The sequence below is a fragment of the Haliotis asinina genome, chromosome 4 (assembly GCF_037392515.1).
Source record: "Haliotis asinina isolate JCU_RB_2024 chromosome 4, JCU_Hal_asi_v2, whole genome shotgun sequence".
NCBI lineage: Eukaryota > Metazoa > Mollusca > Gastropoda > Lepetellida > Haliotidae > Haliotis > Haliotis asinina.
In genome coordinates, this window is record NC_090283.1 from 70234497 (window position 1) to 70259385 (window position 24889).

Here is a 24889-nt window from a genome sequence, read left to right on the forward strand (position 1 = left end):
AGTCAAGCGGTAATTGATGCCACCTGATGTCTGCAGTTCAGCCTCAAGGCCACAATCTGAACTGGCAGATCCACTGCCTGCTGCTGGCATCCAAGAATCCCAAAAACATGCTCCAACGGATTCAAATCTGGCCATAGCGAGCTATGGCAAAGTGTCAATAGCAAGTGCTTGCAGAAATCAAGTCACAGCACAAGAACGATGTGTGATGTTAACCATTAACATGGGAGCGTGTCGAGGAGCATGTGCATGATTGCCAGAATATGGCATGACAATGGTCTGGATGTTCAGAGCGAGTGAGTGAGTATGGTGTCACACTGCTTGTAGGAATATTCCAGCAATATCACGGAGGAGACACAGACATTGGTTACACACAGTACCCATTGGTGTAATCTGAAGGCCTATTGACATTTTACAAGCACCTCAGGCAACCTCACCGTATCCAGGGGCATGTAACTATAATTTTGATGAGTAGTAAAAAGTGACCGATGCGAGTCGCGTGTTGTGTTGTGTCTTCACGCTACTAAGAAGATATACGATCTTTTTATCGACCTGAGGCATTACAACATTGGCGATGAGTGATGAAAATACCCATTGTATCTTTTTTGACTCATGACATACTTGGGTTCAGGTATTATTGACTTTGAAACTGCTCGCATTGTTGAAATCACATGGTACAAGATGGCGGACGCACCAGACCTTGAGAACCCGTCACCCGCACCAGTGAATGTTATTGTACATGAGTCTAGAAATTTGAAAGCTCCACCTTTCGTGTCTACTTCTGATCAATTAACAACGGGAAAGTCGTGGGAGGACTGGTTAGAATCAATTGAACAAGAATTTAGATTTTTCAAGGTAACAAGCCCCTTTGACAAATGTGATGCACTAATTATATATGGAGGGAAAGAAATAGCCAGACTTGCTAAAAACCTACAAGATCCAGATGAGGGGGATGCTTAAGGGAAACTTACTAATAAATTGAACAGTTACTTCACACCAAAACACAACAAACAGCATGCAAGATATTTGTTTCTCAAAATGAGGCCATTGAATAATGAAACCACATACATGTGCTATTCTCGACTGCAGGAAAAGGCAGGGCCATGTGAGTTTGGTACAAGTAGTGACGAGGGAATATTGGAACACATTATTCAAACCATTGACAACAAAACATTGATTCAAAAGACAATAAGTAAGTCTTGGAATTTATCACAGTTCCTAACTGAAGCATCCAAATTAGAAGATGTGGCACCGCAGATTAACCAGATGAGGGGTGACACACAAGACACACCACCATCTGCAATTCACCAAATTTCAAGGCGTTCTAGATCTAAGAGGTCCAACAGTAACAAACAGTACAAGACACGTCCACACAAACAGTACACTTATTGTGGTGGGAGTCATGCACCAGGTAAGAATTGTCCAGCGTATGGGAAAACCTGAAGTGCATGTGGGAGAGAAAACCACTTTGCTGCCATATGCAGGAGAGGTAAGAGAAGTCAGGACACAAGTGACAGAAAGTTTGCAAAACGTCAGAAAAGTAACAGTAAGAAGAGAGACAAAGTAAAGAAAGTGTCGGAACAAGAGACAGAGTGTGAGTTCAGATGATCTATTTTTCAATCAAGTCTCAGAGCACTTTAATGTGAAGATAGTGAAGAAAGTTTTGGACACAGATAACAGTAAACTGATACCGGTAATGCTTGACAACATGATAGAACCAGACTCAGGCGCCAATGTCAACGTGATGGATGAACACCAGTTTAGATCTTTCACAAAGAGAACTCAACACCCACCAGAACTTAGAGCCAATAACTGTGAACTTAGTGCACTTCAGAAGAAACTCACAGTGAAAGGAGAATTCAGGACTGTGACCAGAAACAAGACATGCAGCATAGAGGCAACAGTTGTGGTTAGAGGTCATCTTAACTCTCCTCCACTCATTGGCTGGAAGTCACTGATACAGTTGGGAATGATGAAAATCTCACCTGAAGGTAGTTTTCAAGAGAAGAATGACTTGAGAATCAAGAATGTTACTTCAGCAGAGAAGTCTACGCCAGTTCAACAAATCCTAGAAGAATTCAAACATGTGTTTGAGGGCATCGGACGATTTAGAGATCCAGTAACCAAGAAAGAGATAACAGTAACTCTCCCTATGAGATCTGAAGCTATCCCTAAAAAAACACGTCCTGTACCATATTATCTACAGAAACCACTGAAAGCTCTGTTGGATAACAGCGTGAAGTATGACTTATATGAGAAATGTCATATAGAGGTGTTCTCCTCTCGTAGTACAGCCCAAGCCACGATTTACATCGAAGAAACCAGAAGAACTCACTCCCGACATGATCAGAGCCAGCACAGACCTTCGAGTTCCCAACAAGTATATGGAAAGGAGTAGAATTATTCAGGGACCCATCATTGAGGATTTTACTCACAAGTTCCATGAATGCACAGTGTTCTCTAAGCTTGACCTTCGCCAGGGCTACCAACAGCTAACATTAGACAATGCCTCCCAAGATGTCGTAACCTTCTCAACTCCATGGGGAAATTACAGACCGAAAACACTTTTGGAGCCAGATCATCACAAGATGTCTTTGATGAGGCCACATACAGGATATTTGGAGACATCCCATTATGTTTGAACAACAGAGATGACATACTTATCGGAGGTAGAGGCATTGAGGAACATGATGCAACACTCAGAACCGTACTGAAAAGAGCATCTGACTATGGCATAACTATGAATAGACAGAAGTGCCAATTTCAAGTCAAAGAGCTTGAGTTCTATGGATATGTTTTCACAGAAGGAAAACTGAAGGTAGCACCCAATAAAGTAGAGGCAGTCAGGAAATACAAGAGACCCACATCAAAAGAAGAAGCAAGAGACCCACATCAAAAGAAGAAGCAAGAGACCTACATCAAAAGAAGCAAGAGACCCACATCAAAAGAAGAAGCAAGAGACCCAACCTACATCAAAAGAAGCAAGAGACCCACATCAAAAGAAGAAGCAAGAGACCCTCATCAAAAGAAGAAGCAAGAGACCCAACCTACATCAAAAGAAGAAGCAAGAGACCTACATCAAAAGAAGAAGCAAGAGACCCACATCAAAGAAGAAGCAAGAGACCTACATCAAAAGAAGAAGTAGTTTCTTGGGTATGACAGGATTTCTTTCCAAGTTCATACCTAGATACTCCAGCATAACAGCACCCTTGAGACAACTTACACTGAAGGAAGCTAAGTTTGTGTGGAAGCAAGAGCAGGAAGGAACGTTCGAGAGGTTAAAGCAAAAGATCACAGACGAGAATACAGTAGCCTACTTCAATCCACAGAGACCTATTACAGTCAGAGTTGAAGCCAGCTACCGTGAGGGATTGTCTGCAGGATTGTTCCAGACAACTGAGAAGGGACTGCAACCAGTACACTTTATCAGCAGAAGAGAAGAGGTATAGTCAAACTGAGAAAGACGCACTTGCTGTGAAATGGGCGAAACAGAGATTTAGAATGTATTTGCTTGGGGCACCAAGATTCAACATTGGAACTGCACACAAACCCATAGTACCAATGTTCAACAGAGCAAACATGAAGTTGTCACCTAGAATAGAGAAATAGGTGATGGAGATGCAGGATGCAGATTACAAGATGATTTATGAACCAGGACAAGATGAGAAAGACCCTCTTGACTTTTTATCCAGACATCCACTGCCAGAGAAGGGGAACGATAGTGCAGAGAAAGTCGTTAGACACATAACAGACACAGAGCATGCAGTTGTCATGAGGAGAATAATAGATGAGACCAGCAAGTATCCTCAGCTACAGAAGGTAAAGAGAAGATTGGGAGAAGTACAAAACTGATCCAGACGTTGCACCATTCTACATGGTAAAAGATGAAATTACAGAGATAGGAGGACTAATGTACAGACTGAACAGATTAATAGCACCAAAGAGCCTGCAGAGGACACTCATTAAGGGAGCGCACAACCTTGGACATTTGGGAATGACCAAAACCAAGAGAATGGTGAGGGAAAAATATTGGTTTCCTAACATGGATTCTATGGTAGAGACCATCACTAAACAGTGTTATGAATGTCAAGTCACCAACAAGAATCACCACAAAGAACCAGTTACAGTGACAGATATCCCAAAGAAGAAATGGCACTGTTTCAGTGGACTTTGGAGGACAATACCCGGACGGCCATTACAACCTTGTAGTTATAGACAAACACACAAGATACCCAGAGGCAGCAACAGCCAAGTCAATGTCAACTTCGTCCACAATGAAACAAATGGGCCCACTTGCAAAAAACGATCTTAGAGCTACAGTTATTGTAAATACTTAAGATTGCGATCTTAGGCTTCGGCTACAATCGCCATCCACTTGCACAAAGCGATTGTAGGCTAAGATCATTGTAAGTTACAATTGTAAGGAGCTAAGATCATTGTAGTCAGTAGCAAAATGGCATCCAAGTTGTTGTCAGTTTCACGCAAATAATTAGCTTTACGTTCAGGGATTGCTTTTATATTGCATAAAACTGTATGATTCGCCTCAACACTTCAGCGACACAGAGAATGCAACATCGATTTAACTTCAGAAATATCCTTATTTGCGGTAGTGAACAACATCATTATCGAGTCGATATCATAGAGTACAATTCTCACCCGATTCAGTGTTGGAAAAAGTATGAACACCATACCTTTTTGATAAACAAGGAAAGGATAGTAACGAAAGGTGTCTGCATGCCATTAGCTGTGGCCATGACCTTTTCAATAACTCAAGAGCAGCTAATTTTAGTTTTTATGCAAGATGGGAGTGGTTTCCCCATGCTAATCTGCCATGCCCAAATACAGTGCATGTTCTGTTGTGACAGAACAGATATCCACATATTTCTTTTCGGTTAATGATTTTGTCTTAGTTTATCATTGAAAAAATCTACAGTTGGATAATATACAAAATAATGTTTTTTTCTACTTGTAAAAATTCAATCTGACAAGAGACAAGAGTTTTAATCTATGCAGTTTAAATATAATACAAGTATTTTTCAAACGGGAAAAATACACTAGCTGGGGTATGTGAAATTTGCATAAAACATTTTTTTTAACAAAACGAAAAAATAATTATCAAGAAACACTCCCACTGTCATGTCACACTTTCATATCTTTACAAATCTAATGCTTGTGGGATATATAAGGGATTTTACTCCAAATAACACCGATGCCAAACTGTGTTCAACTGATAGCCACTGACAAATCATGGTACATTTAGGTGTTATATCATAAGGAAATTTTATTTATGTGCATGCCGAGAGACCATGCTGAATAACATGTTAAATGGATATTGCTCGACACCACACCCAGCAACAGGTATATCGCCATATAAAGCACTCATGAACAGGGAGGTGAGGATCAAGCTGGATTATAAAGATCTCACTTTGGCAACAAAAGAGGATTATGATATTGCAGAGAGAGACCTGGACTATAAACTGAAAGCAAAGAGAAATACAGAAAATAAATTCACAAAAGAACACAGTATGATAGTAGGGGACTATGTACTGCTTAAACAACAGAAGAGGAACAAGTGGAGTACATCATATGAGCCGATGTTCTACATCATCTACAAGATAAATGGATCCTCGATACCAGCCAGAAGATTGAGTGACGGTAGAGAAGTAACAAGGGATTCAAGACGTTTCAAACAGGTGAATGTTGTTGTAGAAAACATGAACACAGAGACTGAGACAAACAACTGGAGGGAGAACCTGATGCAAACTATTGAAACGCACAAGTATGCACCAGAGACAAGTCAGCCAGCGGACAATTTACACAATGTGCCAGCAGCAACATCACCGTGGACAACGATGTCAACGCCATCTGCGACAATGCCAAAGCCATCTGCAGCAGTGTCAACCCCACCAATGACATCTTCAAGGGCAACACAACGTAAGACAACTACACCAACAGCGACAACTCCACCAGCAATGACAACCCTATTGGCAGCAATGACGATCCCACCACCACCATCAGCAGCAACACCGACGACAACAACCAGACTGAGATCAAGTCGTGTGAGGCAAAACCCAGCATATCTCAGTGACTATGTAACTTAATGCATGCTAATTATGTGTGAACTGAGATGACACAGTACCCATGTAATTTGGATGTACTTTATACTGAATAGTGATGTGATTCCCTCAGACTGTAACCATGCCGAGTTTACAATAATGACATACTGTGGGTCACTCCATGACACAGCCTCCACCATAGGGGACTATTGGTGCAATGAATCACCACATCCTCAAGATTCCAATGTCGTCCTGCCTTACTCCAAGCCAATCAAAGTCTCTGATGCTGATCTGTGGGGAATCAAACTCGGGTCATGAACAAGACAAACAGACACTTTAACCATAAGGCTACTGCTGTCTCTGCACTAGTGACAGGATATATAGAGGATGCTAAACGACCTTCCGTGTAATACCATTTTTATTAAATGAGTTAATGATTTGGTATCAGATGAGCGAAAGCGAGTTTGATACTAAATCTTTAACAAGTTTAATGAAAATGATATTTCACGGAAGCGAGTTTAGTATTCTGTTTATTGCTCGCCAGCATAAATTGACAGTAACTGCGGCGAAATTGTCTACAGTGTGAGGACTCTCAGCTTTCAAGTCAAGCAAGGTCTAGTAAAATCGCGACATCAACATTAGCATTGTGACGTCACAACTTTGAACCATTTTGACGTCATACGTCAAGCGGTATTACACTAGTGTAATACTGAAGTGAAAATATTACACTGCTGTATCTTCAACGGGAGAGTAATAAAAATGGGTACTGGCATAAGAGATGGTGAATCTCAGGCAGATGATGCCGCACTTATAGTACCTCCTATACACCAACAAAAACACTTAGATGGGTGCTGGGTTAGCCTAGTGGTTAAAGTGTTCACTTGTCACGCCAAAGATCCGAGTTCGATTCCCTACATGGATACTATGAGTGAATGCCCATTCCTGGTGTCCCCTGTCACGATATTGGTAAAATATTGCTAAAAATGTCATAAACCCAAGCTACCCGACTCTGCTGTGCTGATGAATCGTTGCTGATGTCCACATACTTCCTTCCAAACATTCACTTGTTCTGTCAGTAACTTCTGTCACATTTGTTTGTTGACAGAGGGGATGGGGCACCACACCAGAATTGGGCTTGACACATTGTACAGAACAGAACAGCCACAAGACAATGGTTTACAAAGATTAGAATGATTATATACATTTTTCCAACAGGGGTGGTTAGATGCTTGTTTGGCATTTCAGAAGATGCTATTTGATGAAAATAGATATTTTTCTGGGTTACATCTTCTTTAGTACATTTCTAAGTTCATCCAATGATATCTTATATACATGCTAATAATATGAATTCTATTAGTCCTGTTAGCTGTATCCACTGACTTCCTCATGCATGACATCATAGCATTGTGATGTCATAAGAATTGTGACATGACAGGCAGAGTTATGAGTTACTGTTCAGTCCTCCCTGATGATTGGTCTAGAACAAGCCCTGAAACGTTATACTCCAGAATAAATAAGAAGATAACCCAGAGAAAAAGGGCTGGTTGTCTAAGTACAATCAAGACTCGATAATCCAACCTCCGTTTATCTGGCAATCGACTTTATCTGACGCTCTTGTAGGTAACAAATTGAAAAGACATAATTTATTCTCAATTATTTAGTCTGACATCCATGTTAATCAGACAATTTGCTGTGTGACAGACAATGTCAGATTAACGAGACTTGACAGTATAAGACGTATAACATAAAAAAAAATGAATAGTAGTGTATAGTATGTTCTTTTTACACAGAGGACTTGCATCTTGATTTTCACATAAATTTTACAGAAACAAGCATTGTCACTAAAGATCTTGAGATATCTCACTGACAAGGGTAAAATGTAGCATTGTGACCCTGAATTGAAGGTGAAGGTTCCAAACATGACTAGGGCCTTTCTTATACTGTGATAAGCCTATGTACCAAATACGCGAAGAATCAATCAACGGTTGTTAAGATATTTCAATTCATACGTACGTGCGTACATAAGTATGTACGGACAGACAGAACCTAATGCTATATCCTCCCCCTTCGTGCTAAACACACGGCAGAGGATACAAAGTGACTTTATAATTCACTTTCCCAGTGACTTGTACCTGGACATGACAGTGTTACAAAAAATACAAAGCTTTCATAATGGACCAACTTTTTCATAGAGTTTTTGAAGGGCATTTAGAAGTGATACACATAAAGCCAAGACTTTTTTTATGGACGACAAGTTCTTTACTATGAAGAGTCATGATGTTTCCAAGTACATTGTTACTTCTTCATCACAACCTGATGAAGAAGTAAGAATATACTTCAAAACGTCGTGACTCTTGACAATAAAGACTTGTCATCCATAAAAAACTCTTGGCTCAACTTTTTCATCTCAAAAACAATTGACACAATTTATCAGAGTTTAGTCTTTGGTAAATATAAGGTTTATTAGATTGGTTTCTGGAATCAACAAAATATAGCTATTCTAAAATTGGAAGGTATTCACCGATGACGATGCCCATGTGTGGAATCGGCCCTAGGTTCAAAGCATTACAAGCAAACATGATCGTAAACGTAATCATGATCAGGACTATGAATCATTTCTTCCTTCATTCATTTGTTGAATCAGTAATTTCTGTAACTTTTTGTGTGTTGTTAGCTTCAGAGCGGGTGTTCTTGTGATGTCCAAGGCAAACACATCAGCTCCATTCTTCAATAGTTTTTCAGCAATTTCAACCTGATTCCTCTGACATGCAACATGTAGTGGTGTCTGCTGCTTGTTATTCAAAGCTTTCACGTCTGCACCCATCCTGAGAAGAAACTGAACCATGGCTGGTCGCCCAAACTCACAAGCAAGATGAAGACATGTAGCATGGAACTTGTTCTGTAATTTTAAATCCTGCAAAGATGGCTTCAGTTCTTTGAGAACCCGCAGACCACCTGGCCTAGAGCAAGCAGTGTGGAATGCAGTGTTATTGTTAGAATCTACACATTTAGGATCAGCTTCTTTCTCAACAAGCAGTTTCACCAACTGGGGTTCCTTACTTGCACATGCATAATGTATAGGAAACCAATGGTTGGGAGCTGGACCCATAATGTTCACAAGTATAGGCCAGGCCTTCAGTAAAACCTTCACAACTTCAGTCCTTCCGTTTTCACAGGCTTCATGTATTGCCATCTTTTTCATCTGATGGTACACGTTTGCTTTGGCTCCCTGATCTATGAGAAATTTCACAATGTTGGAATGTCCATGTTTGGCAGCAATGGTCAAGGGAGTGTTGCCATAGTCATCGTGAAGGTCAACTGGAGAGTGGAATTGGGTCACCAGCAGCTCCACCACTGGGAGATGACCATGGAGACATGCTGTATGAAGCATCCCGCCCACTTGAACAACTCCTTCAACACTGGATGCAGTCAAGGAAGCTTCACTAGATGCTGGCATTGCAAGGGAGATTGTTGCACAATCGTTTACCATATCTGAACCTGATTTTACAACCTTGAACACTATTTCCAGAGATCCCACATTTCCTGAGATACAGCATGCTCGGGCGATATTTTTTATATCCTTTTTAGTTATTGGCAGTTTGCGTTTCTTGTGTTCGTGGAAAATCCATCGAAACAAATGTTCTTTCTCATTCCATGCAGACCAAAATAATAATGGAAATTGATGACGATTGTCTTTTGATTTTAGAATGGTGTCAATATCTGCTCTAGTCGCACAGTAATTTGCGAAACTGCTGATAAATGAACCATCACCAAAAGCTGGGTGACGGGTAACCAGATATGGAAAACCTGAGCGTATCTCAGTCACAAATCTTTCAGACAAGAAGTCAAAATGATCAATCCCTAATATGAAATATCCCTCATCATTTTCCTCCTGATTTTGAGAATTTACAAGCACTCTCTCACATAAAAATTCAGCAGAACAAAACCGCAGAAGTTGTTTGGGATATTCAGTCCCAAATACAATAGCAACAGCATCGCATACACATCTATCTACAAAGACGAAGGAATCATTGTTTTCAGATCGTTTCAGGTACAAACCTTCATTCAGAAGATCTTTGGTGGCCAAATCTAGTTGAGGCAATGTCACTTCATATGGCAGCATGGCAAGAACCTTTTGTGCTTTCTTCAGAATGACACTGTCTTCTAATATATCTTTGAGGAAGTAGTCTTGTAGCTCTCCCAAAACCATCACAAGCAATAGCGCTATAAAATAGCTCTTATCATCCTTCTGCCACAGCAATTCAACTGAAAGCTTATAGTAGAGAACAGGCCTCTGGAAGAACGTAACAGCTTTTCCTCTGGCATGTAAATATGCTGACTTTGCAAAAATTTGACAACATTTGGGGAAGGCAAGTGTGGAACTGTTTGAACAGTTTACAATTTCCTCCACTATGTCATCTGGGAGTCTAATATCTTGTTGCTTGAGATGTTTATACAAGATGGCTCTTTTGTCATTGAGTGTCAAACAACCAACCTGCTGTAAATCAACAACGGAACTTTCAGTAAAGAATTGCTCAAGTTTCAAATGTGGCTTACATTTTGTGAAAATCCTGTTGCTACAAGTAAAGATGAACTTTTTGTTATCAGAAACACAGACACTTAGTGAGGCAAAATACTCCAGCAACAAATTTAGCTTCACTTGATCAAAGTCTGATATTCCAAAAGTGTTTTTAATGAATATTCCCTGTTTCTCATCAATGTTCAACATCTCTCTCATTTCTTGGACACTTAACAGGATGACAGGTTCAAACTTTTGCTCTCTTTGCAATTGCAGAAGAACTGCTTTTGCTACCATGGTCTTTCCTGCCCCAGGAGGTCCGACAATGAATATCACGCGTTCCTCCTCTGACACTTTCCATACTTCATCAAAAGCCTTTGTCCGGACAAAGAGCTTCTCATGGCTGGCAATCTCCCTCAGACTCTGTGCTGCAATACAAGATAAATACAGATTGAATAAGTGAGTATGGGACACTATGAACAGGCTTAAAAATCACATATACCTGGAGAGGGGTACAAATACATAAATCATTTATTGACATTGTCATAAATGAAACCCCATTATCAAAACTACTCATTTTGACATTTAATCACCATAAATCGACCTTTTTGACAACAAAATACAATTCTCTGCCACATACAAATTTCAACAGAGAGTAGTGCCTCCATGACGTAATGCGAGGTATACCTATATGGGTCACTGTAGTATTAATGCACATTTCTAGTTTAGACTATCTTGTTCATAGGTTTATCTAAACCTGCAATCATGACAACTGTTTTGAAAAATGAAAGCTTTATGTTTTCACAATCTACTGCCATTTAATCTTGTCACCTGCTTTGATTATTTTCTGAGATACACCTTCTTTTCATAGACGATTCTGTCAAAATCACTTGTCACAACTGTTCTGAATCATTCTGTTACAAGCTGGGGCATGAATCCTTTTGGTCATGATTCAAAAAAAATATTTAATTACGAGTAGCAGTTTTGATCTCAACTTTTTTTTTCACAAGGGTACATCATTAAACGTAAGTTTACATTTTTTTGAATTTGTAAGATTGTATAATTACACAAATTCACTTTTTTACATCAAAATAAATTACTGATTATAAAGTTATTTTCATTGTTATGTCAGGAAGATAGATCTCCATTTGTCATGACTTTGGAGGCTATTATTTTTAATTGCAATGATCTTTTGCAATTTTCCACATTGAAAATTTCTCTCAAAACAAACATGAACTTTTGAAGTTTTGGAGTGTGTTGGTTATTCCCACATAAATGGATATATATTTTTTAGCAGTTAGGATAATATGGTTTAGTAATCTATCTGTGTATAGTGTTCTAAACCAAACAATGTCTTTTGTTATTCCGGTTGTATTCTCAATTTTGTTATTCATCCAGACTTCAAGTTTATTCCAGAATGTTTGTGTTTCTCTACATTCCCAATAAACTTGACAAATATTCTCATTCAGCTATGACAAAAACAGCAAACAGAATTGTCAACAAGTTTCATTTTAAATAGTTCATTTTTAGAGTAGATAATACCATGGAAAAATTTGCATTGGAAATCAGGTAGTTTGACATCTTTCAAACATAAAAGTCTGATTCCAATTGAAAATAACATTAGTGAAAGATTCTTGCCATTTAAGGCTCATTTTAGGTAAATCTTCCTTGGAAAGCAAGGCATCATAAAAAATTCTAGAGACTTTGCATGATTTGAATAAAGTCACATTTCCTTCAGTTATGAGTAAATAAAAAAACTGGGATATTTCTACAGTGTCTAACAGTACCAATATACGTATTTCCAGGAATCAGGTAGTATAAAGCATGCTGATAATCCAGGTATGTGCCTTTAATACCATACATTTCCTCCAACTTTTCAAAGGACAAGATACCAGTATTGCCTCATAGGTCCTTAATTGTAAGAATGCCTTTACTTGGCCAGTGTTTATTGCAATGTGTTGGGTTTTTGTAATTATGGTTCAAACACAGGGGTTGAGCTAGGATTTCATAAATATTGTCAGAGTTCATCTGCCTTTTTCACAATATTTGTTCCAAGCTTTCAAAACATCCTTCCAATAAGGAATGTGATGTGAGTTATTTGATCGACATTTTCACCAGATCTTAAAATGGTTTTGAAAGGAATACTGCAGTGATTTCCAGATGTCATTTTTCTACAGTGTATCCCAGGGTTAGCTTGTTTCAAAGCTTCACAAAAAGTTGCGGTATCGACCATCCTTAAACCACCATTTTCGTATGGTCTCTTCACATTGTTCCTTTGGATTTTATCAGGTGTGTCATTACATATGAATTTGAAAAAGATATTCTCTAATGAAATAATGAAGCCTTTAGGAGGATTAGGAATATATGAACAAGTTTCAACAAAGCAAAAGGTTTTATAACAGTTATTTTACAAATCAGTGTCAAGTGTCTTTTCCTCCATTGTGAAAGCAATTCATTTATCTCATCTAGTTTTTTTCTTGCATTGACAACCCACAAGCTGTTAAGATCTGTGTGGAATTTAATTCTCAAGACTTCTAACACATCCTTTTGCAATCCCATATTAATGTCTTTACATGGTATATCCATACTATTTCTCTTTGAGCCAATCCATATTGTTTTTGTCTATTTTGTCTATTATCAATGTCTATTTTAAGACCTGACATTTTATGAAAAGCATTGATTTCATCAATTGCAGCCTTTAAGCTTTGTTCATCCACATCAAGGAATACTTTTGAATCATCTGCATACTGGCTTGACTTATACTCATTATTGTCAACAACAATACCATTTATGTTCTTATTACTTCTAATCATACAACCAAGTATTTCAACGACAAAAATAAAGAAGTACGGTGACAGGGGGTCTCCTTGCATGCTTCCATGTTCATTACGAAAAAATCAGAGTGTTTATCATATTGCATGACACATGATGTTGTTTCACATGTGAATATATTTATTCAGCGAGTGATTTTAGACCCAAAACCAAATTTAGCTAAGACAATATTCAAGAAATCTTTGGACACTGTATCAAAAGCGTTCTCAACATCTATGAGGAGAATTAGTCCTGGCATATTTCTTTTATTAGTTTCAAACATCACATCATATAGTAATCTTGTGTTTTCACTGAGACTTCTACCTGGAATAAAGCCTGGTTGGTTAGGGTGTCCTAAAGAATCTAAGGTTTTCTTTACATGGTTAGTGATACAAGTGCTAATGATTTTATGAAGTGCATTCAATAAAAGGTCTCTAATTTTTCAAAAGTGTTTTATCTCTGTAAGCTTAAAATATGCAAGTTATTACTTCTCTTTTCAAACTTATAGACATTTAGTCCATTTCTGTAATATTATTCAAAAATCTAAAGTTCCTTCCAAAAGAATTTTAAAAAATCATTTGGAAATCCATCAGTTCCCAGGCTTTATTGATCTGTTAACTTGCTGAAAGCAAACCATAATCTAATTGATTCTCAAACTGACTTTAGACAGTCACATCACAATTTTAAAAAAATGGCTGTGCCCTGTCACAAACATCCACCAGTCTGAGAATAAATGCTCTTTAGGATTGTTTAGTAAAAAAATCACACATACTCTAAACTAAATCTGAACTACTTTCTACTTGCAGTAAAATATGTATTTGATTGATGGACAATAGGATTTTGCATGAAATTGCTTATAACTTAACAATTTCACTCTTGGATGGTAGGTGGATGTCAATATGATACTAATATTATTGTCCATTTGACCACAACCTTGATTGCTTCCGAGGAAGAGATTGTCATCTTACAAGTTGTGTCCTGCAAAATCCTTTTGGTCATCAATCACTCACCAGTAAGTAGTTTTGATTTCTTTAACTCAATGAAAAGAAATCTAAACAGCATCTTCGACCTTGGAAGCAAGTGAGTGTTGACCCACCCAGGTTAATACTACAGGCTTCCACAAGGCTCACTTTGCACTCGCAAAGAACATACTTAGCACAAACTGAGGGACCGGGTGGAAATCTGTGCATGGTGACACCATCACCCAACACCTGGGAGCAATTTACAAGCTTGTAACACTTTTATATACAACTAACTGAAAATTTTTCTTCGAGAGTAAAGTAGATGACTTTTTGTTGTTCAGTTAGGAGATAAACATCATGTGTTGGCCAATTTCCTGGTGTTATTGAGTATTTGAAACACAGGAATGCATTTGGAACCGACGGCGTCAGTTGGAGGTTTCAAATGAAATATTCCCGTGCTATTATGTATACCCTGGTGTTATGTATACCCTGGTATACATAATATACTATCAGTATACACTGATGTTAACTATACCCTGGGGTTAAGTATACGCTGGTGTTAAAGATATCCTCATGTTAAGTATACACTGGTGGTAAGTATACCCTGGTGTTATGTATACCCTGGGGTTAAGTATAATCTGATGTTTAGTATACCCTGGTGTTAAATATACCCTGATGTTAAGTATACCCTGGGGTTATGTATACCCTGATGTTATGTATACCCTGATGTTATGTATACCCAGATGTTAAGTATACCCTGGGGTTATGTATACCCTGGTGTTATGTATACCCTGATGTTATGTATACCTTGGGGTTATGTATACCTTGGTGTTATGTATACCCTGATGTTATGTATACCCTGGTGTTATGGATACCCTGATGTTATGTATACCCTGATGTTATGTATACCCTGGTGTTAAGGATACCCTGATCTTGCACCTACTTCTAATGTTCTGGTAACCTTCCATCGTTGACATCTTGTAGATATTTTTATTGTAGTTGAAGTTTCCCACTGCTTGCACATTGTTGGAGCGATTGACAGAAACCGACATGGCTCTCTTGTCTTGTCCTGTAATGGAATTATGATCATAACAGACAATGGCGATCTCTGACAATCTGATTCTATGTTTTCCATAAGCTATGGATGAGTTAAGTGATGCTGAAGAGAGAAACGTCTAAGGGAGGGAGAGAGGTGTGAAGTGAGTTAGTGAACATGGTTTTATGAAACTTTCAGCAATATTCCAGCAATATCACAACAGGGGACACCACACATGGGCTTCATATACTGTACCCATAAGGGGAATCGAAACTGGGTCTTGGACGTGACAAGCGAATGCTTTAACCCATTGCCTGAGAGTTGTGAAGAAAAACTATAAGGCTTGGAGAGATGGAAAGAGGGAATTGTATGACAGAGGCAATAAAAGAGAGACAGGTGAATGGCAAAGACAGGTGTGAATAAGGGAGGTGAAGTTGAAAAAGATGAGTCGGATTGATTGAGACGTGTTTGAATGAGAAACCGGTGGAAATGACAAAGACAGGTGTGAATCAGAGAGAAGGATGTGACTGAGAGAAGGATGTGAATGAGGAAGACATGTGAATGAGTGATACAGGAGTGGATGAGGGAGAGGGGTGTGAATGAGGGATACAGGAGTGAATGAGGGAGAGTGGTGTGAATGAGAGAGACATGAATGAATGAGAGAGAAAGATGTGATTCAGAAATAGTAGTGTGAATTAGGGAGAGGGGTGTGAATGAGAGAGACATGAGTGAATGAGGGAGAGGGGTGTGAATGAGGGATACAGGAGTGAATGAGAGAGAAGGATGTGATTCAGAGATAGTAGTGTGAATGAGGAAGAGGGGTGTGAATGAGCGATATAGGAGTGAATGAGTGAGCGGGGTGTGAATGAATGATATAGGAGTGAATACGTGAGAGGGGTGTAAATAAGGGATACAGGAGTGAATGAGGGATACAGCAGTGAATGAGGGAGAGGGGTGTGAATGAGGGATACAGGAGTGAATGATTCAGAGGGGTGTGAATGAGCAATACAGGAGTGAATGAGGGATACAGGAGTGAATGAGGGAGAGGGGTGTAAATGAGATAGACATGAGTGAATGAGGAAAGTGGGTTGTGAATGAGAGTGTGGCATGAACTTAGATGGCTAACTGTAAATCTAGTCCATTTCAGTTGGGCGGATGGATTTTATTTCATCCACAGCAGAGAGAGAGCAGCGAGAAAGAGAAATATGAGAGAGAGAGGTGTGAATGGCAGAGAGAGTCATGTGTGACAGAGAGGGGAGTGAATGAGAGAGAGATACATAAATAACAGAGTTGGGTGAAAATTTCTCACATACAGAGATTCCACTTACTTGATCGGTTAATCATCATATTCTGATTTCTCTTCAACGATGAGGAGCCTGCAGCATCACCAAAAGGTAGAGCTAATGGACCCAGGGGATCCACAGTTTCCACAATTATGTCTTCCTCAATGTGTCTTGCTAAAGCAACCTTCTGTTCATCCCAAAGTATCTGTCCTACTGTTTTAGTCACAGAACTGCCACAAGTCTGTTCAAATGTTGATGGAGGTTGAAAGGACTGACATGAATCTTCATCAGAGCAGTCTTCCATGAATATGGATGCTGGACAGATGGGCTGATATTTGGATTCCATATTCGAGAATTCATCTTTCTTTAATTGTTCATCCATTCCCAACTGAATTTGAGGAGGGTCCTCGGACAGTGGCAGGGACGATGTTCTTTGTATCTGTTCAGCAGCACTTGGCTGTTGTTTTCTCTCAGTGTCAGTGATTCCCTCGGTATTAGTGACTCTTTCTGCCTGTTCTCTCTTCCCTGTCGTCATTGCATCAAAGTCTTGCACTCCTTTGTGACGTACACCTCTCTCGTGGAAATCTTGCATAATTTTGTTTGTTTGTGTTTGCCCTGTTTCCCTTTTTCCCATTTCACCTCTGCCCATTTCGCTTTTGTCCAACTGACTTCCATTCCTTTCACGTTTGCCCAACTGACTTCTGCCTATATCACTTTTGCCCAATTTACTTTGATCATTTTCACTTTTGACTAATTTACTATGCTCCTTTTCACCTTTGCTCACTACTGTTACATCTGCTGCATCAAGGTCTGGGCAGTGTCTACCTGACTGGATCCCATGGACACTGTGTATTGTTGATTCAGCAGTTTTGTCTCCATGTGAAGTTGTATGTTTCTCAGCATGACTCTCATCATCTTCAAGACAATTTTCCTTCCGTTCTTTCTTGTTCCCAGTGATGAGTGTGTCATTGCATGTAACCAGATTTGCATTTTGACAGTTTGAATGTCGTCCGTCTAATGTCATACTGCTCATCATCTTCATCAAAGAATCATCCTCAGAGACATCAGTCTCACCTGCAGGACCTCTTCCACCCAGAGCCTCATGAGGACTGGATGAAGTCACTGTATTACCTATACCTTCACAGGCAACTGGCGACTTCAATTTACAGTCAGACAGAACTGCTTTCACTTCAGTCTGCATCTTTGAGGGTATATCTTCAATTCTGAGTCCCTTAGATGGATCTGTTCCAGAATTAAAAAACGAATCCTCTGAGCTGTTGGATGTTATGACACTGCTTGTCATAGACAAGTTCATATTTGAACGAAACTCTCCCATAATGTCTTTCATGTCAAATGGGGTGTCCACAGAATAATCTTGCCCATTTGGCATCATTTGGGACAACGAATCACTCTCAAGTCTTTGATTTCCAGGTGATCTCTGTGATGCAGGTGGGTCCACTGAACGTTTGTATTGTCCTTCAGAACCCCCAACCGCACCATATTTCCCAGGTGACCAGTGGCCACTACCTGCATTCACTGAGCGATTTTCTTCCAGATGTCTTTGGCCAGGTTGGACATAACTATCAGTCTCCATATTGCTTACTCCCAAATCTGCACTTCTCACAGGTATGGATGGAGTTTGAGCCCAAACTGCATTTCTCATGTGCCTACCATTCACTGTCACAGTACCACCGTTTATTACTGGCAGTTGGGGACCTGGCATACTTGTTGCACGACCTTCAAAGCCAACGCTCGTTACAGGTATTCGTGATCCTTCAACACCTGTTTCACCACCTCCTTGATAACTATCACTCTTTACTGGTATTCTGAATTTTTGCACACCTGCATCATGACCTTGATAACCAGTGCTTACTACATGTACTTGATATCCTTCCACACCTGTGTCATTACCTCCTTGATAACCAACGCTCATTACGGGTACTTGAATTCCTTGCACACCTTTATAATGACTACCTTGATAACCAATGCTCATTACAGGTACTTGGGATCCTTCCACACCTGTATCATGACCCCTTTGATAACCAACACTTGTTACAGGTACACAGGATCCATGCACACCTGTATCCTGACCACTTCTATGATCAGTACTTGTCAAAGGAACTGGATGTCCTTGTACATGTCTATCCTGAACTGGATGACCCACAAGATCTCTCTTGTCCTTCGATGACGCAGCTTGTCCCCACGTTGCCCATGTGACAGCATTAACACCACCTGCACAACCAACATTCCCAGCAGTCTGCATGAGGTGAGAGTTTCTCAGACACACATCAACCTGTTCCACAGAATCAGTGGGAATGCCTCCCACTTCGGACCTATTTAACGGACTGTGCACAAGGCAAGTGTCAGAAAAGTCTATCAGGTCATCATGGCCACTGGATGCTGCTCTTTCACTGGATGTTGTTTTTCTACTATGTCCGTCTACAGCCTGTTCCCCAACACCAGGAAACACACATGCAAGACGTGACTGTCTTCTGGACATGATACACAATAAGACACTGACATGTGACAATGGTGACTGTCATTCTCAGTTTGACACTGACATGTAACAATGGTGACTGTCATTCTCAGTTTGACACTGACATGTAACAATGGTGCCTGTCATTCTCAGTTTGACACTGACATGTAACAATGGTGCCTGTCATTCTCAGTTTGACACTGACATGTAACAATGGTGACTGTCATTCTCAGTTTGACACTGACATGTAACAATGGTGCCTGTCATTCTCAGTTTGACACTGACATGTGACAATGGTGCCTGTCATTCTCAGTTTGACACTGACATGTAACAATGGTGACTGTCATTCTCAGTTTGACACTGACATGTAACAATGGTGACTGTCATTCTCAGTTTGACACTGACATGTAACAATGGTGCCTGTCATTCACATTCTCTGGTGGCGTTCAGTTGGCAGCTGCTTATCTACTGAGCTCTAGTGACATTTTGTGTTGTACTCAAGCCATCTTTACTCTCAGAGTACATGTGTCTGAAAAGAGATAAATACAGTTTAAGTTTTAGTTCACCTGTATACTTCTTTCTACGTGCAACAGATAAATGCAAAATATCAGAGCCTTCTAAATGATTCAATATAACACTGTTACTTCCACAGGAATATGTAGCCAAACTTCTGTAAAGTAAGGTTCAAACGAATCACTAATTTGCCTTCAGCGCTGAGGGAAAAAGTTGTTTCAACAGCTGTGCTGCATTGTGCTCATAATGCATACGCAGTGAATAGGTTCAGTACCTATCTGTATAACAGTATGCCTGTCTCTGTCACAGTAAAAACTCAATGTCTGGTTTATTGACACCTATATGTCTGTCTGCCTGTCTGCTAATGACAATATGCAATGCACAACTTCAATCATTGACCACATGCAATTTGAAATTAACACCATTGGGCATATTAGTCATAAACAAAGCGCCGGCTAAGCATATCAGCATAATGAACCAGTGGCCAATGAACACGCTTCGTTACACTTGAGTGCACACCCACCGGCACTGACTGTGTTCGGTATTGTTTGGCTTTGTTTCAATGGAGGTAAACCCAAATACAAAATATTGCACTTTTGATTGGCAAATATATGCTTATAATTTTGTTCATTTGTTTTTTCCTAATCATTTTATGTATAACGAATAAGTGATAACTGTGTTTCAATCAACTTTGATTGAAAGTTTTTTGGTTGCATGTGACCTTTAATATTTAGAAGGAAAAGTACTTTGGTGCTTGCATGCGTGCGTGCGTGCGTGCGTGCGTGCGTGCATGCGTGCGTGCGTGCGTGCTTGCGTGCGTGCGTGCGTGCAAGCGAGTTCGTGTGCCAGTGTTTGTATGCTGACAAACAAGGATAAGTTGGAGCCACACACTAAAAATAAGTGTACAAGAGGTAGGCGGTGCATGGCATTGAGCGAACCTAGTCGTTTTGTTAAAGGCAGAGCAGATGCAGGCTAGTGCACGTTCGGTGCATGATGGTGAATTTGATTCCTGCCATAGCTGCACACGCCTTGCTCATAAGACTGTAGCAAATCAGTAATATATACACTACACTTGATCACGAACAACCTGGGACCCTTTCGCTCACAATGGCAATTCCCAGTGGGTGGCACTCATACGTACAAATACGGGTCATCTGTCAGGTCGGTGCTCAACTTGTCCTCGTTTGCCAGTAGTATAGGATTAGTGATTGTAAGACAGCACTGGTCAAGACTTCATAGTGTTTGTTTGTTGTTTAACACTTCATCCCGCAACATGCAACTTATACAACAGAAAATAAGTCTGGACCAGACAATCCAGTGACTAACATTATAAGCATTATTCTATGATGCTTCGGTGAAAGATCAAAGGTGCCGACAGTACTTTATCAGATGATAATATGCTCTGTTTTCATTGCGTCACAATGCCTTGGCATCACTGCGTCATCTTAGTCTGTCCCCGTGTAATCGAACATTGTCGTCACAATGTATCCAGCGTCACAGTACATGTCAGTTGCTATCACCTCATACAGCCCCCTATAGTTGTTTCTTGGTTTGCAGTTGCTTCACTTCAGCTAACATCACTGGTGGAAACATTATGCTTATGTTTGCTAACAGATAAAACGTCTCATAGTTCGACTCACAATTCAACAGCGACACGGTAACGTTCACAATGTTACATTCCCACAATACAATCATGGAATGTCACCTGACTAGCAAGCTTCATCTGTATGTACCAATTTAAACTTATGTTGGTAGTAGAAATGTGACGTTCATATTGCCCCATATGGTTTATATTAATCACAGATGTAACTAAAAGAATTTGGAAAAGATATTTAACCCAAATGTAAACCATCATTAAACTGTTTATCATCTGTTTCATCTGCAAGTTCATCTAACTGTAGGGCACTCAGCAAATTAGTTAACCATGTTCTTAATTTCAGTCACCAACACGTACTGTCATTTGTTTTCTGCTTTGGATTAATCAGAATTATCCTTAAAAAGTATTAAATATGGCATCTTTGAAAAGATGTAAAGTTTGCTCTACCCCAATGTGTTCTGTAATAAAGTATAGTTTTGAGTGGACTATTATAACATCAAAGCACGAGGACAGCAAAATTATACTTTAATACAAAATGCATTCGGGTAGAGTGAACTTTATTTCTTAAACTTACTGACATATGTGTCTATCTGCAGATCAACTTGAGTGTTCAGAATAAGAGATCGTTGAACTGTTACCTGTCTTATGTCACTCATATCACCTTAGTCTCAACAGGGATGCTCTACAACAGGGATAGGTCACTCGCTTGCTTTCTTTACCATTAACTAATTAATGTGTGCCTTGTCATGCTCCAACGCACACAGTGACTTGGCTCGAGTGCAACTTCAGTTGTGTTTAACCAGGGAGACTATATAGAGTATATACGGTGTAGATTATGCCTGGTTTAACAGAACTTCAGCCAGTTATTTGAATCAGTCGGAATTTTACAATGAATGAATTATAGGAAGAATTAAGAGCAAGAATTATGTGAATGAATGAACGAAATAAAGAAAAAAGAATACAAGAAAGAAGTACATGTGAATGAATGAAAGAATAAATGATACGCCACAGCCTTCCCTCCCAAAACATGTTAAAGAACGCAAAAGTATTGCGAGAACACGTGTTAACATCAGCTGTCCTTTTAAAAAATCTACTTTGAAACATTTTTGTTTACATTAATAATTAATTCAGATATCGTATTGCATGTGGGGAATGGAATGGACATTAACAAGGTGTTAACTGACACTGTCACACTGCCCTAAAAAATAAAGTATAAAACTGTCAAAAGCGTTCTAAAACACCTTTCCTGTTTTGTGAAATAAGAAGATCAACAAGAAGTTATGGAACTATAACCCTCAAGCATCAATGGCGAATCAGATCAGATCATTTCACCTGATAGTATATTCCCCTCATATGAATTAAAGGTGTATGTGAAAGATGTTTTTGACGTAATCACTGGAAACACTCAAACAACGGCATATAGTATTTCAATGGCGGATCAGAGCAGATCGGCGATATGTCACAATTTGCACACACCTCAAATACACCCTAACATTCTTTTCTAGATAATGAAACTATCACTATTACTTGCAAACACATTTCACCTGATAGTATATTCCCCTCATATGAATTAAAGGTGTATGTGAAAGATGTTTTTGAGTAAGTAACTAGGAATACTCAAACAACAGCGTATAGCATTTCAATGGCGAAATGTCATATTTTTCACACACCTCAAATACACCCTAACAATTTTTAAGTCATAAAACTGTCACTATTACTTGCAAATAACTTTCAACTAAAGGTATGTTCTCCTTGTAAAAATTAAATGAATGTGTGGAAGAAGTTTTTATCGGCCCAATTCAGTCTATCTTCGTGGTGAATCGAGAATAGAAGCCAGTGAACTATAACTCAGCGTCTTGAAACTTTACTACAAATCTACTGTCCTAATACGGACACTAATACCAATTATTTGACTTAAACTGAAGTGACAAAACAGTTAACCTATCTTCTACATGTTGGATTTCAGTTGTTACAACACTCAGCGAACTTAATCAGCTGTTGAAAATAAACCGGGCTCAATCTCAAATACTACTCTGCCACCATATTGGCTACACTGGTTACGTAACGACCCAAGACATACGTTCAGCGGCTTTTCAAGGAGTTTCTTCTCCCCCTCTATATAGGCTCCCTGGTCTCATGATAGATCTCAAACAAAACTGGGTTTGTATGAAATATGTTAAACTTTGGTATTTTTTTAGCATGCACATTTTGACCACTTCACATCACAAACAGGCCAAGTAATTTTTCTGAGAATGAAATTTGCAATTATGCATTGGCTTTAGGGAGGATTCACACCCAGAAACAGTAGCTACCTTCAACCCAGGACCCAGTCGGTGTCTGCAGCTGGCCGGGACAGCTCTTGGCACCCAAAATATTTTGACACTTGAATAGACAACTTATTAGCCTACAACTGAACATGACAGTCTTATCTGTCTTTAGTACACTGATGGCTTATGTTAAATCAACAGTTGAACATAGAACTTGTTAAGGCAGTCATTCAACCAAGAGACCATGTAACAGAGGGCTCTATTCTATAACCTTTGCTCAACCGTGTGTTTTAAACCGACATATTTCCGATGCCACACCTGGGCTGCACAAGGTCCCATCTCAGTTTGATATCATCACCTCGCAGAGATCTCTAACCTTCGTTGCATGCGGTGGTTCCCTGGTCATGTAACCATTGTTCATTAGTAATTAACACGCGTTCGATTGGCACTGATCATTATTTTCATGGTTTTGCAGTCGGGAAATCCCCACCGCCATTGCGTCATATGTCTGTGTGCATCGCCATTGCGCATCAAGTCCCTTTAAACGCAAAAGTAGACGGATACTGATCTCGCTCTTCAAATACTGCTCCTGTGATTATCTGATCTGTTCTCTAATTACAGGGACTTACAATTTCCTTGTAGCAACTGTAAACACCCAATGCGGAAAAGATAGCGGATGACTACTACGAGTGCGTGTGGCACGAGACGAGCGGCGTATGATGTCACCAGGGGAATCCCCAAGTCTAATGTTCGTTTGAATACCGCTAGAAAATGGGATAGAAATCCATGCATTGTCTGGTATTGAGATTCATTTATACTGCAACAATGACTAAACAGCTTTACAGACAAAAGGGATGCTCTTGACTGTTGCCGACTCTCCAGAGCCTATCAATGTATGAAGATAACAATAACAACAAAACAAAGGCAGATGTAAACGAGGAGGGCGAGTGAATGCGTTATTGAAATCAGAACACGTGTCTACAAACGTCGAGACCTTCTGCTGAGCAGAAGTTTTCAAATGAAGTATTTCTCCTTGGTCGCCTGTTCTGTTTCCATAGTGATTCGTTTCGCATCATGATGGAAGTGCTCATTATATCTGCTTACACTGTGAGAAAATCATATAGGCTCCAGGGTCTTGATTTTCGAAGCTCCCTTAGCGCTAAGATAGTCTTAAGTTATGTTAATGTCAATCAGTCAATCTTTATTCAGAACTGGAGGCCACAGGCCCATCGTACAGATATATAAAAAACGTTGTATCGTAAAATAATTCGGTATATATTTGATTCTAATGTTTCCATAGTAATCACAAAGTAATAGTACATGGTATTCGTCTTCCGAGATTTTTAATTTACAGTATTTGCACATGGTGGAT

General features: G+C 39.5%; 1 protein-coding gene across 1 annotated transcript; it reads right to left on the reverse strand.

Moving 5' to 3' along the window:
- Nucleotides 1–8564: 8564 nt before the first annotated feature.
- Nucleotides 8565–24243, reverse strand: LOC137282685 (uncharacterized). Its single transcript, XM_067814472.1, has 4 exons — nt 24147–24243; nt 16710–19669; nt 15289–15414; nt 8565–11000 (listed from the first exon to the last, which is right to left on the reverse strand). Exons 2-4 carry the CDS (start codon nt 19162–19164, stop codon nt 8659–8661), a joined length of 4923 nt encoding a protein of 1640 aa, XP_067670573.1. The 5' UTR covers nt 19165–19669; nt 24147–24243; the 3' UTR covers nt 8565–8658.
- Nucleotides 24244–24889: the final 646 nt, after the last annotated feature.